At 44.0% G+C, this 18,255-nt stretch overlaps 2 protein-coding genes across 2 annotated transcripts in view; one reads left to right on the top strand and one right to left on the bottom strand.

The window, feature by feature from the left end:
* The window catches only part of LONP1 (lon peptidase 1, mitochondrial), a 277,190-nt gene extending 268,368 nt beyond the window's left edge, over nt 1-8,822 (bottom strand). Inside the window, exons 1-2 of the mRNA XM_030219602.1 lie at nt 8,180-8,822; nt 2,063-2,151 (exon numbers count right to left, since the gene is read on the bottom strand). Coding sequence (XP_030075462.1) covers nt 2,063-2,151; nt 8,180-8,812 — 722 coding nt within the window. The 5' untranslated portion in view covers nt 8,813-8,822. The remainder of the gene's footprint in view (nt 1-2,062; nt 2,152-8,179) is intronic.
* A 935-nt stretch (nt 8,823-9,757) lies between these two features.
* The window catches only part of LOC115480733 (la-related protein 6-like), a 32,028-nt gene continuing 23,530 nt past the window's right edge, over nt 9,758-18,255 (top strand). The window contains exons 1-2 of the mRNA XM_030219603.1: nt 9,758-9,845; nt 12,788-12,947. Of these exons, the coding sequence (XP_030075463.1) occupies nt 12,923-12,947 (25 nt within the window). The 5' untranslated portion in view covers nt 9,758-9,845; nt 12,788-12,922. The remainder of the gene's footprint in view (nt 9,846-12,787; nt 12,948-18,255) is intronic.

Genomic DNA, 18,255 nt, shown 5'->3' with positions numbered 1-18,255 from the left:
AACCGAATGGCTCTGAGTTCCAGGAGGTTGAAAGACCACTTTGTCTCTGCAGGAGACCAGAGCCCCTGCGCTGTCCTTCCCAAGCAGTGGGCTCCCCAGCCCGATAACGAGGCGTCCGTCGTGACGACAATCCACTCTGGGGACACCAGAGGCATTCCCGCAGACAACTTGTCTGTCTGCATCCACCAGCTCAGCGCCTTGCGCACTGCTGGATCCAAGGGAAGACGCACCGCATAATCCTCCGACATCGGAGTCCAGCGCTGCAGCAGAGAGTGTTGTAGTGGTCTCATATGAGCCCTGGCCCAGGGCACTACTTCCATCGTGGCCGTCATAGAGCCCAACAGCTGCACATAGTCCCAAGCCCGAAGAGGAGAGGCTACTAGGAACTGGTCCACCTGAGCCTGAAGCTTGACAATCCGATTGTCTGGCAGGAACACTCTGCCCACTTGGGTGTCGAATCGAACTCCCAGATACTCCAGGGACTGAGTCGGGCGCAGCTGGCTCTTCTCCCAGTTGATGATCCATCCCAGGGAGCTCAAAAGAGCAACTACCCGGTCCACAGCTTTGCCGCACTCTGCATAAGAGGGGGCTCGGATCAACCAGTCGTCCAGATAAGGATGGACTTGTACTCCTTCCTTTCGCAGGAAGGCCGCTATGACCACCATTACCTTGGAAAAGGTCCGCGGAGCAGTAGCCAACCCGAACGGGAGGGCTCTGAACTGGAAGTGTCGGCCCAGGACTGCAAACGCAGGAAGCGTTGATGAGGAGGCCAGATGGGAATATGCAGGTACGCTTCCTTGATGTCCAAGGATGCCAGGTACTCCCCTGCCTTCACTGCCGCTATAACAGAGCGGAGAGTCTCCATGCGAAAGTGCCGCACTTTCAAGGCCCGATTGACCCCTTTGAGGTCGAGGATAGGCCGGACAGAACCTCCTTTCTTTGGTACCACAAAGTAAATGGAGTAACGCCCCTTGCCAAGCTGACTTTCTGGCACCGGAACGACCGCACCCAGGCGGATCAGATTGTCCAAAGTCTGCTGCACTGCCACAGCTTTGACCGGAGACTTGCAGGGAGAGAGTACAAACCCGTCTCTTAAGGGTCGGCAGAACTCTAGCTTGTAGCCGTCTCTGATGACTTCCAGCACCCAAGCGTCTGAAGTTATTGTGGTCCACTCGCCCAGAAACGAGGACAGCCGTCCTCCAATCTGCACTGGGGCGTGGACCAATACCCCGTCATTGGGTACGAGACCCTGGGGGAGGACCGGAGGGAGCACCTCCGGGACGGCGGTCTCTGCGAAAGGAATGCTGCTTGGGGGAGAACTTCCTCTTAAAGGAAGAAGGGGCAGAAGCACCCGACCTGCCCGGGCGGTACTGACGGGCTTCCTGAAACCGTCCTCTGGAGGTACCGGGACGAGCACTAGCCCGAGCCCTGACCTCCGGTAACTTCTTGCCCTTAGACGTGCCGAGATCAGTCACGATTTTGTCCAGCTCGACCCCAAAGAGCAGCTTGCCTTTAAAAGGCAATCTAGCCAGGCGGGATTTTGAGGCGTGGTCAGCAGACCAATGTTTCAGCCAAAGCCACCGCCGCGCAGAGACAGACTGAGCCATGCCTTTAGCTGAGGCTCTCAAGACATCATACAGCAAGTCTGCCAAATAGGCCAGGCCCGATTCCAGGGCTGGCCAATCATCCCTCAAGGAATGATCCGAGGGGAAAGCCCGCTGAACCATAGTCAGGCACGCCCTGGCCACATAGGAGCCGCAAACTGAGGCCTGCAAACTTAAAGCAGCCGCCTCAAAGGACGATCTTAAGGCCGCCTCCAATCTCCCCACCTGCTGAGATAGAGAACATACTGAGGAGTTTCCGGCAGCACATGACCACATATAGGGAGGCAAAAGTTTGCTCTCTATCTCCACCTGCTGGTAGATGGACACAACCCACCAGTCTATGGATTGATCAGCTTGATGATATGGAAGTACCCATTTCTGCTTGAAGAGTGTGGGTATTATGGACTTCCACTGTACACCCCAACAGTAACCCAATGGTGTCCAAGCATGAAACTTACTTGTCGTCTTTCTTGAGAAAAATACCAGCATAAGGCTGGGCAAGACGGACTTTCCGCCTCAGTAGATCAACTAACTTGGGATTTTTAACCTGAAAAAGACAAGACACAGCTTTATTCAGGGTGAATAACAATTTAGTATGGCTGCATATTTCTAACACAGAGTGTATTTCTATAGAAAGCGACAAAGGAAGAATAACAAAAAGAAATTCCCAAGGAAATAATGATAACAATGAACACTACCGGGTGAACATTAAGGTCCTGTCCAGAAGGACCTCCTTCTGCACAGACTGTAGCTTGGCTAAACCCCCCCCCCCCCCCCCCCCGAAGCTGTGACTAAGCAAAGCAACATGCATCTTGCATTCCCCTCAAAAGTAAAAGGGGTGGGATGGGCGGGAGATCAAACCGCCTCAGGGGAGCAGGAAGGATCCTGGTCCCCAGAGGAACCTGTCTTATGTTAGCGCTGCCAAGCCCTGCCCTCCCCTTAACAAACTTACATCCCATTGGCAGGTGCTTCCCGCCATGAAAATTTAAATATGCCTGGCCAATCAGGATTAACCGTGTCCTCGCACACTGAATACAATTTGAGTTAAGGTTATCCTTTCCTTTCTGGCTCTGGAAGACCCGGACTGAGTACAGAGGGCCGGAAAAGGTGGGTTGGCTCCGGACAAGCCGTTCACCCTACTTACTACCATTTGAAGGGAGCAAGGAGATGGACACAGGGGAAAAAGCGACAGGATTCCAGTTAATCCCTAAAGGGAGGAAAAGACATACCATGAGAGTAAAGACTCTGTGAGAACTGGATCCTGACCCTGTAAAGTGAGATAAGGGTTCTTTTACCGAGGATGTGTTAATTAACAAAAGGACTGAAATGTATCTTTTAAGGAACTGTAATTTTTTTATGTACCTTTTGGCAATTATGCTAAACGAATGACATATCCTAGATGACATATTCTTGAAAAAAAAAATCAGTTTTTTGTGCTTTGGGCTGAGAAACTCTATATAAGTGCCTGGTCTGAAAGGCAAGAGGTGGGGGGCACTGACAGATTATTTTATTTGTAGTTATCTTTTCGTGATTGCCCAGACTGGTGGCCAAGAAAAATACAGCATGATGGTATTTGGTTTAGGTAGGGGCTTGAGTTCTGGCTCTGTGATCCAACCAGCCCTGACAGGCCTGAACACAGCGTATGACTATAATTTGATCAGGCTTACCAGCAAAAATCACTACTAGGGTAGAGTGACTATATCTAAAAATGACTCCACAAATACAGTTTCTCCCATTGGCCCAAAGAAAGACTACCACTCCTCCTGGTAGAAACAGACAGATGTTGCACCCTTACACCAGTGGCAGCATCTCAGTAGTCATCCTCAACACCTCCATAAAATACTTCTACAGCATATCAACTGTTTTAAGGGGGGGGGGAGGGATTTAAGAATCTCAAATTATTCCCCCTTGCTGGCTGCAAGGAGGACTCTGAGGCCTGAATGTGAGAAACCCAACATAACCACCGTTCCCACGCTGGCAGTGTCAGGAAAGGAAGCCATGATGCTTGTTGTTGGGGCAGCTGAACCTGCCAGAGAGATCAGCTGAGAACGGCAAGCAGAGCCGGTGCACAGACTCCCTCCCCCAAAGTAACAAAGAGATCATGCAGGACAAACCCTCGATGCAGACCTTCACACCCTGCAGCGAGGACAGTGCTTAGTGTCTCAAAAGGAGCTGCCATGGGGACATTCAACAACAAAGAAGGCCCCTGCCCCCACCCCCGTTCCAGCCCAGAGGCTTCTCTGCCCAAATGCTGTACCAGCAAACTGCTATCTGCTCAAATGCACCGCCTTGCTACTGCTGCTTTTTATTTTTTGGGGGGGGGGCAGAGGAAGGAGACTTTAGGCAGGTAACTGGAGAACAGCCACTACACCCCTAGCTCAACTGAACCCAGAAACTGGGAATGAGAGAAAAATGCCCCAGAAAAAATTCAGCAGAAATTGCTAGACACATCTACCACCTGCTGAGAGGTGCCACTGAACACCGGAGCTTAAGGCACAGTGCAACTCTGTGTCCTCTATCTCCACCTCCTGGTTGATGGGCATAATCCATTTGTCTTGGAAATGCTGCCACACTAAGGTAAACATATTTTAAATATAGTACAGATCACAAACAAGTAAAAACAGGATATTCACCCCTGCTGTAAACAGCAGAGTCGGTCAAAACATTCCTTCACCAAAAATATAGGTAATTACATTAAAAACCACAGGGACAGGTAAGAAATGCTTAACAGTATATAAAATGGTTCATGGGAATGTCAGAAGAAAAAAATGGATCAGTGACAACCTAGAGGACACCAACCACAGATTTCAGCCAAACAAATTTATTCCAAATCAGATATAAAATCTCTTGACTTTTTCAATTTCTTGAATTTTGATGCAACTCTTACACTAAGGGGTCCATGGTCTTAGCGTACGCCTGCATAGATTTTTCCAAACTTGTTAAAGCCTTTTTGTATTTTTTGTATTAATGGCCATGCGCTAATGTTGCCATTAAAAAAATAGTACTTGTGCACTTACCACCACTCATTTTGTAGGTGATAAAGGGTCATGTGCTATTCCTGTTCTAATCAATTAGTGTGCAGTAACATAGCTGTGTTAACCGATTAGAACAGGAATGCCAACTAAAAACAAAAATGTAAAATATTTTTAGCATGCACATTTGGCACTTACCACAGGAAACCTGAGGGCACCCCATGGTACACCATTTTAAGCTGCATTAGGCACACGTTAGCACCTAACGCAGCTTAATAAAAGGGCTCCTAAGGGTGTCATGAAGCTGGCACAGCATTTTCAGTGCTTTACATGTAATGCCCCGGTGCTGAAATCTGTCCTTTTTTGGATATATAGCATCTGTGTTGGACCCTTGCGGCAGGCCAGCCTAAATGTGGCCACGTCACATTTTATATTTGGATTTGAAATAAATTTGTTTTGGTGTACTTCTATGGTTGGTGTCCTTCTTCAGGTTGTCACTGCTCTCCAATATTCACCATCTGCCCTTTCAATGTTCCTGTCCTCCTTGTGTCCATAATCTCTCACCATATCACAATGTCCCCCTTCTACAGCACTGTTTCTCTATATCCCTGTCCCTATGCTACCTCCATGCCCAACATCTCTTCTCCGTGTTCTTGTCCCTCCCTCCCAACACACCCCATGGTCCCCCCTCTCCAACCTCTCTCTCTCCCTTCCCCCAGGCCCAGCATCTCTCACCTCTCCCCAGTCTTGTTTCTTTCTCTCTCCCTCCCCCAGCAGAGCCAGCATCTCTCCCTTCCCCCGCAGATCCAGTGTCTCTCCTTTTCTATCTCCCACCCCCCAGTTCAGTATGTCTTGAATCCCTCTCTCTCCCTCCTCAAGATCAATCCACAATCTCTCTCTCTGTTTCCCCCCATCCCAGCTCCTGAAATGTGCCTTGACAGATGTTCCGCAGCTGCAGTAATTGAGGCAGACAGCTTCTGGTCATATCCCAGGCCTTCCCTCAGCTGCATCCCTCCCTTGTGGAAACAGAAATTGCATCATAAAAGGTGGAATGCAGCCAAAGGAAGGCCTCAGATCTGGTCAAAAGCTGTTTGCTAGACTGAGAGGGGAGGAGGACGGAGACACACTGGACAGACTCAGAGGAAGGACAGAGATACAGACAAAAGGAGAGACGGCTGGACTAGGGAAGGGGAGGGAGAGACACCTGCACTACTGGCCATAATGTCAAGGACAAAAAAAACACCTTTTCTACTGCTGGTTTTGAGGGTCAGCCAGCACTCAGCCTATTCACTAATACACCGGCCAGTAGACAGTTCTAGTAGATGCACATGGTTACAAAGCTATCCCACTCCTGTAGACTGTGAAAATGTAGCATGTTGGAGGAGTGACCTAGTGGTTAGAGCACCGGTCTTGCAATCCAGAGTTGGCCGGTTCAAATCCCACTGCTGCTCCTTGTGATCTTGGGCAAGTCACTTAACCCTCCATTGCCTCAGGTACAAACTTAGATTGTGAGCCCTCCTGGGACAGAGAAATATCCACCGTACCTGAATGTACCTCACCTTGAGCTACTACTGAAAAAGGTGTGAGCAAAATCTAAATAAATAAAATATGGGTATGCAGGCAAAAATCTCCATTTTGTTTAGTTTCCTGTGCCTGTTACAGGACTATTGTTTTATTTCTTTCTGTTGTTTGGGGGGCAATGTCACTAATAATGTGCTAGTGCCCATCGTGGCGCAATAGGGAACACTAGGAAGGGATCCTCAGAAGCTTAGCAGAGATTGGGTGGCAGTATAGCGCTGCGCGAGTCTGGTAGCACCTTGGAAATGTTGAGTAGTAGTAGTAGAGCTGGTGGGGGGAGGCGGGGCTAGTGCTGGGCAGACTTATACAGTCTGTGCCCTGACAATGGCAGATACAAATCAAGGTAAGGTATACACAAAACGTAGCACATGAGTTTATCTTGTTGGGCAGACTGGATGGACCATGCAGGTCTTTTTCTGCCGTCATCTACTATGTTACTAAGAGGCATATTTTCAAAGCACTTAGCCTTCCAAAGTTCCATAGAAACCTATGGAACTTTGGAAGGCTAAGTGCTTTAAAAATATGCCTCTAAGTTAGTGATGACCCATGAAAAAAAAATTTCATTTTTTTTCTAATTTTGGATTAAAAATGCCAAGAAACATCACAGAAAATACTGACTTTTTCTAGGTCATTTCACATGAACGCACATACCTAGAAACAGAGAAAAATGAAGGCAGATAAAGTACTTGAGGTCTATCCAATCTGTCCATCCATACCATCTACTATCCCTTCCTTTCCCTTAGAGACCTTATGTACTTGTCCCAAGCGTTCTTGACTTTAGATAGTCTATCTCCATCAGCTCCACCAAAAAGCCACAAATTCACCACCCTTTCCGTGAGGATGTATTTTCTTAGGTTACTCCTGAGTCTGCCCCTTTCACATTCATCCTATGCCCCTTCATACCAGAGCATCCTTTAAAGGCCTCTATCATATCTCTCATCTCTCTTACAAAGTACTTCTGCTTTTATGGAGAGGGACTACTGCCCTTCTCCAGTCCTCCAAGAGAAGCATTAAAAAGGTCTGACAGCAGAGCTTCCAGTGCTTTCTTAAGTGCCTTCTGTATCCTCAGATTACAATACCCAATCCGGTCCAAATAAAGTAAGAGTGCTCAAAAAATAACACGCTATTCCTTATACCATCTGGAAAAATATGTAGACAGACCATCAAGCTTATATTAAGGGAAATCTACCAAATAACAAGGGTTTAACCATAAATAGCTAGTCCAGTTTCTTATTATCATCATCACTCTAACTAATTAAAGAGTAAAATGTTAAGTAGGCACCTGAGGGGAGGAGAGCGAAAATGATTTGCCCAGGGTCTCAAAGTGTGTCAATGGTCGCAGTGCAGTTTGAACCCTCACTTCCTTGATTCTCAGCACATTACACGAACCACTTGGCGCTGTGAGATGACCCCGGAATTTTCAGAAAAGAAAGGCTTAAGTGGGGACAATCTCTGTTGATTTAGAAAATAAGACTAAAAAGAGGGCAAGATTACTACAGCTCTGTAAGTGTGGGTGCTCCCCTTTCCTCTTTTTGCCCCGACCCACCTCCAGCACTACCCACTTTCAGTACCCTAATAGTACATGTACCGAAAGTGTGTAGTGTTGGGGGCAGGGGCAATTACAGCATCTTGAGAAAATACCCAAATACCAAGAAATACAGTCAGAAACCAAGAATATGTGATACACACACACACACAAAAAATATATATATATATTTCCCGCCCCCCCCCCCCCCATCATCTTTGATGTCATAGCCTTGATTAAAAGCAATTTCCAATCACACATCTTATGAACGCCATAAAGGAGGTCTCTTTGGCACTAAACAGTACTATGGAAAACGTCAATACCAGTTCTGAGAGACTGAGATTACACTCCATGTACCCCGACTTAAGAGTGAGGTTCATTGCTATCATAGTATTTGCAAAATTAACTCATTTTAGAAACATTGCCTCCAAGTGACAGCGGGATAAGAACCCGGCGATTTCGAGCAGGATGAAAGAAGGAAGGAGGGAAGAGATACTCACCTCGATGATCTTGATGAAGCGAGGAAAGACAGGATTCCTGGTCACAGCTATGAGCGGCAGATTCGGGAACACCTCTGGGACCAGTAGGGGGGCGAGGGCCGTCATCGTAGGGGGAGCAGCTGCATCATCCGCGCTCTCACCGCCCTCTTCCCCACCACTTCCCCCTGCGCCCGCAGCACCGTCATCCCCATCGAAGGCACTGCCACGGCTCCAGAAATTCCGCACACCCCAACCCCAACCCCAACGGAAAGGCAACAGTACACTTCCAGGACCCCGACAGGAGGCGGTGGTGATAGCAGCAGCCTGCTTCCAGCGGTCCAACGAAGGAAGACCAGCTCCGGCGGCGGCACTACCATCACCACATGAACGGGCGCTGCGACCCCAGAGCCTCAGCGGACGCGGACCACGCGCACGGCAAGAACCCCAAAGCCGCACGAACGTTGCCATTATCCACACTGCACAAGCAGCGCGCGCCTGGCCAGCCACCTGCTGCTCCTTACTAATACAAAAAGCCACTTCCGACCGGCGCCTTTTGATGACGTTTAAGATCCACCGCTTCTCAGCCAAAGAAGAACGACATAACTGACAATGACAGCAAAACAAAACAAGCAAAAAAAAAAAAAAACAACACATACAAGGAGGAGGTGGAGCACAAAGAGGTTTGATTGGAGCAACCTCATTGGATTAGAGCACGAAGAGTGCAAAACGGGAAATAAGGCGGTACTTTCAAACCAGAGGTTTAGGAACGCACGAGTCCTTAGGCATAGGTATTCCCTCCTGTGTTCGGAGGCACTTGCAATTCAGTATAAGTACACTCTGTGCTGGTGTTGATACATTGCTATTGACCTGTGTGAAATTTAGGCTCAATTTGGCGATGTCGTAAGGCCTCATTAGAAAGTGTTTGAAAGTAAACTCTGGGATGTGTTTAAAAGTGTCAGGAGAGGCCCGGGGGTAGGGTCAAGGAAGGTTTAAACCTCCTTAGGTGAGGTGTTTGTGCTGACTCATTAATTACAGTCCAGCACCGTTAAGTTTTTCTCTGTATTCCTGAATACTGTGTTGTTGCTTATTTTTATTCCCGACTTCAGTGGTGTCAATGTTTCTCATACAGCTCCTGAAGCGCAAGGGGGCCTAAGGAGTAAGGCACCCATCTTGTGGCCTCCCCTACCCCACGTCTCCTCCTTGGAGTTTATTTCAAAACTGTCACTTATGCGTCCTTGATTTGAACTTTGTTACTGCTTGACAGTCCCTTCTCAGGCTAGTTAAGATAAACATGGGTAACAAGCAAGTTTATGGAAAATATATTGAGTGGTCAGGATGTTTTTAAAAAATCTCAAAAACGTGAATTTTTAATTTGGATCTCAGGGCTAGAGAGGGAGTGAGTATTAGCACTGACAGAGAAAAAAATGTAGGTTTACTTCTTTGGTGCCTAAGCATATTGGATCATATCAGCTAGAGCAGCCGTTTCTTTCTCTCCCGTCCACCTCGTCCCCCCGCCTCACCCTCCACGCCAATAGGGGAAGGAGAAGCACTGTCAGGTATCCCTACACCTGATTAGAATTAATTATGACAATCATCTGAGGCGGAGATCAAGAAAAACTCCCTTTGTGGGGGTGTAGGTCTTATTTCCCAACATTCCGAAAAAGATGTGAAAGGATTTATATAGTTGGTAAGTTTCGTTCAATATCTTGTTATTATATTAATAATTAACGTATTCTGTTTGCTACCCTTAAAAAAAAAAAAAAGAAACATCAACTATTTTAAGTACTCATTGCAGTAGAATGGTTGAAAATCATTATAGATAATAATTAATTTGTTCCATTTTGCTGTAATTTTCTAGCATGCTTGACACAAATGAGTTTTGTAAAGCTCAATAGCAATCAGGATGGCCTTTAGGAAGTATAAGGTATATCTACCACCCTTCAGTTCTGCAATAAATCTATGAAAACTCGTTTTATGATCATCTTTCTAAAATGGTATTTAGAGATATTCACTGGTTCTAAGTCAGAAATAAACTGAGTGGAGGAAAGTTTGCATTGATCCTGCTGATTCTTGCTTTGTCTCTCTTTTATTTTATTTTTTAATTTCATAGGTTTATAGTTACTTTGTGTGTACCTGACTTTGATTTGTATCTCTTTCTACGAACTACACACAGTTAGTGCAGTTGCCCTGCTGAAGTGATTGCCTTCATTTTCAAACTTAACATTCACTGGCAGTCTCATACTGCTTCAGATTATTATTTTTCTGTTCAAAAATATCAAGGTGCCCTTAAATCCTTCCTACTGTATATTTAGGCTTGTTTTCAGTCTCCATACCATACAATATGTATAGTTGTGGATTGGTACTGACTCTTATGTTCTCCTTTTCTATGTTCAGTTTTATTGTGTCAAGCTTTTTATCAGTTGTAATGGGGATTTCCCAGGTGATCACAATGTTTTTTTCATGCTCTGATTTTATTAGTAAAAGCAATGTTATAGTATGTGCACAATTTCCAGTAGAGATAATTAGCTTATTGTGCTTTTCTGTATTGTTTACAGGTCTTCTGTAACTTTTCTTTTTTAAATATGTTTAATGTTGTTTTTTTAGATGGTGGTTTGCTTACATAAATAAGCATCTTGAGTGTGGAACAGGGCTTAATGTAGTCTCTGTTTTCATGGGCATCCATGAAGAGCTGCCAATTTACCTGGGTCCAAAAGATAGCTTTTTAGAACAGCCCTGGATTTCAGGCAATCTTATTCTGATACATCTTGAGGCATATTTTCAAAGCACTTAGCCTTCCAAAGTTCCATAGAAACCTATGGAACTTTGGAAGGCTAAGTGCTTTGAAAATATGCCTCCTTGGGACCTTTAGCATGGATTTTAATTTGTAGAATCAATTACATCCTAAAGCAGTGTGATATTTGTAATAATTTTAAAGCCAAAACTATTCAAATGTCTCTCTCCTGGACTCAGGGGAGGATTGACAGTGCTGTGGGCCCCCAGGCAGTAAGGGTCATTGGCTCTGGCCCAGAAGGGGCCAGCATCTCCCGGACACTCAGTAAGAGGGTCACTCTTCCTCCCAAGTGGAAGGCTTACCCAGGAAAAACACTCGCACAACTGTTTGTCACCTTCAGCAACAATGTCCTTTATTTTGTCATACTTAATTAAGCAGTTGGTAATTAGAAGCAAAAACAAGCATAGTTCAGCTAGTAAGAAAAAAAGAGAAAGATTAAAAGTAAGTGCTAGGAGAAAAATCAGCTTCCTGATCCTTTATCTAAAACTCCCTTGAACTATGTGCTTGTTCCCCTTTTATCACTATATCTGCCCCACTGCTCCTCATAAGATGCTTTCTGTCTACCTTCTGGCCGTTTGTGGTTAACTAGCATATCTTGTCTCCAGTGGTCAGAACTCCCCTTTCTATAACAAATTGAAGCAAGCTAAAATATGCTGCACAAAACATATAAATATATTTGCCCTAAACTTGTTCCTATTGTGTGCTCAATTGCAAGTCCCTACATAGATGAGTTTATTACTTGCAATGCTCACAAGCAGCAGTTGCCATACTGGTCACACATGCTGTTTGAAATTTTTCTCATCATGTCTCTGGTGTGGTTGATCAAACCTATGTGACACACTAGGTCTGCACTGAATCTCCTATTTGGTTGTTCTTAGTTATTGGTCTGGTCTCCTTTGACAATAACAGCCCGCCCTGCACTCTAGTGCGCTTTCCCCGATCCTACCTTGAAGGACCTTGGTGGTCTAGAGGCCTCTTTGGGTGCAGGAAAGATCCCCACTTTTTACTGCCCATTGCCGCTACTATGCCCGGCCCTGCCATGTTTTCAAAATGGCTGCCGAGACGGGTCTCGGCAGTCTCAGCAGCCATTTGAAAATGCATTGGCTGGACATAGTAGCGGCATCGGGCAGGAAAGAATGGCGATCTTTCCTGCCCTGAAGCCACTAGACCAACAGGGCCCTTTAAGGTGGGACCGGGGGAGTTGTAGTTGGAGGGGGGAGGGAAGAGAGCCTCTGGGCCCTCAGGCACTTCCCAGTTGCCTGTATGGTCAGTCTGCCCGCCTGGACTTTCATTAAATTGGCAACTCTGCATCAAGACTAAATAGCTCCCTCCAGCTTATTGTATATGCCTAAACCCACTTCCTGTGACTAGTGCAGGGCATGAAGATATTTTCACACTTACCTAAAGGTGGCAGTAGTCTCATATTTATTACTTACCTTTTCACAAATGCTTTTTTTTAATCTTCTTTCTCAGTCTGCTTCTTAATCTTAATTTGGAAAGCCTCATTTTCAGTTTAACAGGTTCTCATGGATATTTTCAACTGCCGTTTATTATTAAGTACCAAGAAACTGGTTTAGATTCTGCTTGCAAAGTATTTCTTAACTACATCCAGTAGCTTCACAATTGAGATTGCTGAACTGTATTTCAAAATGGTTATGTGATTTTTGAGAATATGCTTATTTAAATTCTCAGTCTGTGAAATTGGTTTCTGCTCTTCCATAAAAGTTTTGACCCCCCTCATTCTTTCTGTCTCCCATAAAGGGGGGGGGGTGCCTTGTATTTTGCTTACTTTGCAATCTTTGCATAGTTTCTCTGCCTTCTTTCTTTCACTTATTTAGCGAGAGAGAGAAGAATGTCATCCCTTGGCCCGTCAGCTCTGACGGGAAGCCATGGTCCGAGCCTCCCTCTTCAAGTTCACACCTCCTGGTACTACCCACAGGAAAGAAGTCATCTCCCCTGCCACCTTGCCATAGATGACTGCCTGGAAAGCTTTAGTGGGTAGGAATACCTCTCTATAATTTTTTTTTTTAATGTGCTCAGTTGCTGCGTTTCAGTATCAATGCCAGAAATGTAGATGAGGATGGTGAGGGGTTTGGTACAAGTGAGAGGCAAGAGTTGGAGCTATTGGACCGTAGGGAGGGCTTGTGACTAAAAATGAGTAAGGCGGGGGTGTGACCCGGAGTATCGGAGAAAAGTGGTGCAGAGCATGTGCATTTAAAAGTTTGCATATCTGTGCAATAATATACAATAAATAACTTTTTATAAATAAAGCAGAAATATACAATTTAAAATGCACCCCAACTTAGATGTCATGTGCAGTAGTACTTAAGTTGTATATACCCAAATGGCAGTAATCCATTTGACACACACATCTATTCTTAAAGCAGATATCTGAGGGTGTGTTTATAAGGCGAATATAGTAGTGTACAGAGTGTTCCATGACCCAGGAACTCAAATAAACAGAAGTCTGTTAGCGGGTTTTATCTGCTAGGTCTATTACATCTATCTATGTATTCTTCCTAATGTGGTACTGCAGGCTCTACCTAATATCTGGCTTTACTGTCACTTCTTACTGTTTAGGATCCTTTGTGTTTGCCCCATTCCTGCTTCAATTTTGATGCATCTTTCAGAGACAACGTAATATGACAGTGATACCAAGGCACAATTATTGATGAAACATAATGAAAAATTACACTAAAGCAACAAAGTATTCTGGTAATTCATTATCTCCTCTGAGGTAGGAATACACTAAAATCTAGCCCCAGAACAGAAGCACTTTTCTCCAGGAGAAAGTGTCAATGTTCCCAGTCTACTAGAAATATGTTCATACTGAGATAGCCCAAATAACACTCTCACAGTTGCATTTTGTGTGGTCTGTAGAGCTCTTACTTATCTCTTAGGCAGTCTAATCAGTAGGTGTCACAAAACACCTAGCCACCCACCTGGGTTTACCCCGTGGCCACTTAGAGGGTCTATCCCCAGCACAGCTCAGGTCCGCCTGCACCTGCTGCTTTTGATGTACACTAGCACCCTCTTCCCACCGACTGGGTCACAACCGCCTCTGGGTGACTCTCCCACTCTCAAATTATTCCCAGTGATTTCTAGGTTACTGGGGTCACACTCCCAGTGGTCCCACGTTTCCCAGAAAATACTCAGACCCAACACACAAACCACTAAGATTCTTTATCAGTCCAGACAAAGAGGCAATAAACTGAAAATTGTTTGCACATTTTTTGATCAATTTTTAAGACAGTAATCAGCAAACAATAACAGGTAACTGAAATATGGATCAATTGTAATACTAAACATTTGTTTACTTTCTGAAAAATACCTGGGAGGATCAGGACACATAGCTGCTCACAAGTTATCAAATGCAACTGTTTACTGGGACTCAGCAAAGAGATCTGTCTCTCTTCTCCCTGGCTAAGACTGGAGCAAAACCCAGTACTCTCCAAATGAAAATGAGTTCCTGGGCCAATCGGGGCCCAGAACAAGAAAATATCAAAAATATACTGCTTATTGCTTCCTGTTTGTGTGCTAAAACTAAAGAAAAACATTCTTTTTTCTTTAACAGCTTTACATCAAAGAAACACCACCTGCTGGCCAAATAAGAGAAACACACTTGAAGACCTAATTAATGCAGGAAAATATCCAATACATTTTACAGGCTTAAAACACATTGTTTCTTCACAGTATGCTATTATAATAAAGTGACTGATTAAAATTCTCATGAGTTAAATAATCCTTAAGACACCTGATAATCTTCAACTTAAAAAAAAATTAGCCTGATCATCTTCACATTCTCGGTCATAGTGAAGCATCTAGAATCACACCCAAGGTTCTATTTCTAATCCATTGATAAGACAAGACTTAGGTACATTCTGTATAGAATGACTTCTCAAATATATCACTTGAGTCTTTGCCATATTTAATTTCAAATGGTTCGCTTTCATCCATGATTCAATTGTTGTCAAATACAGCCATAGCAAGCTAAGAATGTCAGAGATAGATTGGTCAACTGCAAAAGAATTGTATGTTATCTGCGTAAATTTGATATTGCACTCCAAGGCCACCTAATAATGTACACAAAAGATGTAAAAATATATTAAACAATGTAGCAGACAGATTAGACCCTTGTGGGTCACCAGTTGAAGAAGCAAAAATCCTAGACCTATTCCTGTCAACCACAACACAAAATTTGTCTATTTTCTAGAAAAGACACAAACCATTTCAAAATTGCACCACTAATACCAGTGGCTTTCAACAGTTGCAGAAGAGTTTGATGATGGATGGTGTCAAATGTGGCTGAGAGGTCTGTTTTTGTACTTGGGGCAATGGAGCGTTAAATGAGTTGCATTGGGTCATGACAAACACCAAATTAGTAGTTCTTTCCCTACAAAAATTAATGAAAATGGACCCAGTATTTAAAAAAAAAAAAAATTGAGTTCCTAAATTTGGGAACTTAAATTAAGGTTTCTATAATTGTGACCTTTTTTCAGGCAAACTTAGGCTTCTAATTTAGTGGCTTAGAATTTAGGCTCCTAAATTAGGGCTGTCATTAATTGCCTAGATTTAGGAGCCGGTGGGGCAAGGCATAGGAGGAGGGTAAATTTTCTTCTCTTACTCTCGGATGGATGATTTCTTGCTCTCCGTCTCCCCAGCATGCATATTCTTTTCTATGTTATTTAACACATTTATATTCTGTACTATCCTTAGTTCTAGGCAGATTACAGTGTTTTAGATTATGTACGTTGACAAGTACATCAAACATTTTACAGAAACGGCTATCAACACCCATATAAAAGAAATGTAATGAACTGACAGTTAACCATAAGTAGGCAATTTTGGCCTTATTTAAAATAATTTATATTCTGCAATAACCTTAGTTCTACACATACTAGGAAACTTCTCAATTTTTTTCTTTTTTCATATTTCTCTTCCCTCTGATTTAGTTCTTTTCTTATGCTATCCATTTTATTTTCTCAGCCTTTCCTTTAGCTTTTCTTACTCTCTTGTAACCTATAACAAGCTAAAGAAGATGACATTTTCTTTTGTTTTCGCCTTTTTCTTGTGTTTTTCCCATCTGTAGTCTTTCATTCACGCCTTGCCTCTCACACATATTCTTCCTCGACACCTCTCCATAATTCCATCACCCTTCTCATCTTTTCTTCAGCCCTCCCTCCGTACTTCTCCCCTCCATACCATCTTATTTATTTATAGCATTTATACCCCGCTCTTTCCTGCTCGATAGCAGGTTCATTGCGGCTTACAATGTATGGGTACAAAGTATCACAGAGATAATACAATGTGTGGTTACAAAGTATCACAGAGATAACACAATGTGTGGGTACAAAGTATCACAGAGAATCACAATTGTATAGAGAAGGACAAGAGGAAGAGATGTGGGGGGAAGGATTGAGGTATGTTAATGGTGTGGATTAGGTTCGTAATTAAGTTGGCTTGTTTGGATAGGCTTGTTTGAAGAGGTATGTTTTCAGCAGCTTTCGGAAGGGTAGATGTTCGTTGGTTGTTCGGATGTATCTTGGTATGGTGTTCCAGAGTTGGCTGCCTATAAAGGAGAAGTTGGATGCGTAGTAGGTTTTGTATTTGAGACCTCTGCAATTGGGAAGGTGAAGATTGAGATATGTTCGAGAAAATTTGGACCCGTTCCTGGTTGGAAGGTCGATTAGGTTGGTCATGTAATTTGGAGATTCTCCATGGAGGATCTGTGGACCAGTGTGTGGACTTTGAAGTTTATTCGGTCTTTGATAGGGAGCCAGTGGAGTTTTTCACGGAGTGGTGTTGCACTTTCAAATCGTGATTTACCAAAAATGAGTCTGGCTGCCGTGTTTTGGGCGGTTTGGAGTTTTTTCAGGATTTGGGCTTTACAACCAATGAAGATGCTGTTGCAGTAGTCAGCGTGGGTGAGTACTGTAGATTGTTCCAGATTGCGGAAAGTTTTTTGGGGGAGGAATGGTTTTATTCTTTTCAGTACCCACATCATGTTGAACATCTTCTTTGTCATGGCTTTTGCGTGAGTTTCTAGCGTTAGGTGGTTGTCTAACGTTACTCCTAGGATTTTTAGATTGTCAGATATTGGGATTGTGACGTCAGGGGTGATCAGGGTTGTAGGGAGTAGAGTGGGGTGGTTGGGAGTAGAGTGGAGTGACTTGATGAGAGGATTAAGCATTGGATTTTTTCTTTATTCAATTTCATTTTGAAGGCATTGGCCCAGGAGGCTAGGATGTTCATGCCAGTGATTATTTTTTCAGATATTTCTGCAAGGTTGGATTGGAAAGGGATGAATATGGTGACGTCATCTGCATAGATGAAGGATTTAGACCAGCTTTGGATAGGGATTTAGCCAGAGGGATCATCATAAGATTGAAGAGGATTGGGGATAGAGGTGATCCTTGGGGGACTCCGCATTGTGAGGACCATGCAGATGATACAGATGAGGTTGATTTGACTTGATAGGATCTGGTGGTGATGAAGCTTATTATCCATTTAATGATATTTCCGCCGATCCCTAGTTTGTCCAGTAGTTTTGTAAGAATATCGTGGTTTACCATGTCAAATGCGCTGGATAGGTCGAACTGCAGAAGAAGTATGTTGTTGCCAAATGAAATTTCTTGTTTGGACTTGGATATTAGGGTGAGTAGTACTGTTTCAGTGCTGTGTGCAGGTCGAAAACCCGATTGTGACTCATGTAGTATGGAGAATTTTTGTATGAATTTGTTGAGTTGGAAGGTCACTCTATTTTCCATTAGTTTGGTTAGAAGAGGGATGGAAGCCACAGATCGGTAGTTGGTAATGTCTTTTGCTGATTTTTTTTTGGGGGGGTTGGTATTGGTGTGAGTAGAATGTTGCTGTGTTCGGAGGGGAAGGAGCCTTGTTGAAGTAGGAAATTTAGGTGGGTGGTGAAGTCTGTAATGAATTGGGCTGGGACATTTTTCATTAGATAATTGGGGCATGGGTCCAGATGGCAGTGAGACTTGGAGAGTTTGGATAATGCTGTGGAAATTTCCTTAGTGTTGAGGGGGGTGAAGTTTGTCCAGGAGTGGTATGCTGGGATCTCTTCTGAGTCGGGGTCCAGTTCATCGAGGAAAGTATCAATGTTTGCATCGTCATGTGGAATTGTGTTGCATAGATTAATGATTTTGTCGTTGAAATAATTGGCCACCTGGTCGCAGATGGACAATTTGAGGATGAAGTTGTTACTGGGTTCGTGTTGAGAAGATTCTTTATGATTTGGTATTGTTTTTTTATGTCTGTTCCGGTGGCTGTGATTTGTTTTGTGTAGTAT

Source organism: Microcaecilia unicolor, chromosome 11 (genome assembly GCF_901765095.1).
Source record: "Microcaecilia unicolor chromosome 11, aMicUni1.1, whole genome shotgun sequence".
Classification (NCBI taxonomy): Eukaryota; Metazoa; Chordata; class Amphibia; order Gymnophiona; family Siphonopidae; genus Microcaecilia; species Microcaecilia unicolor.
This window is presented reverse-complemented; position numbering and strand designations above follow the sequence as displayed.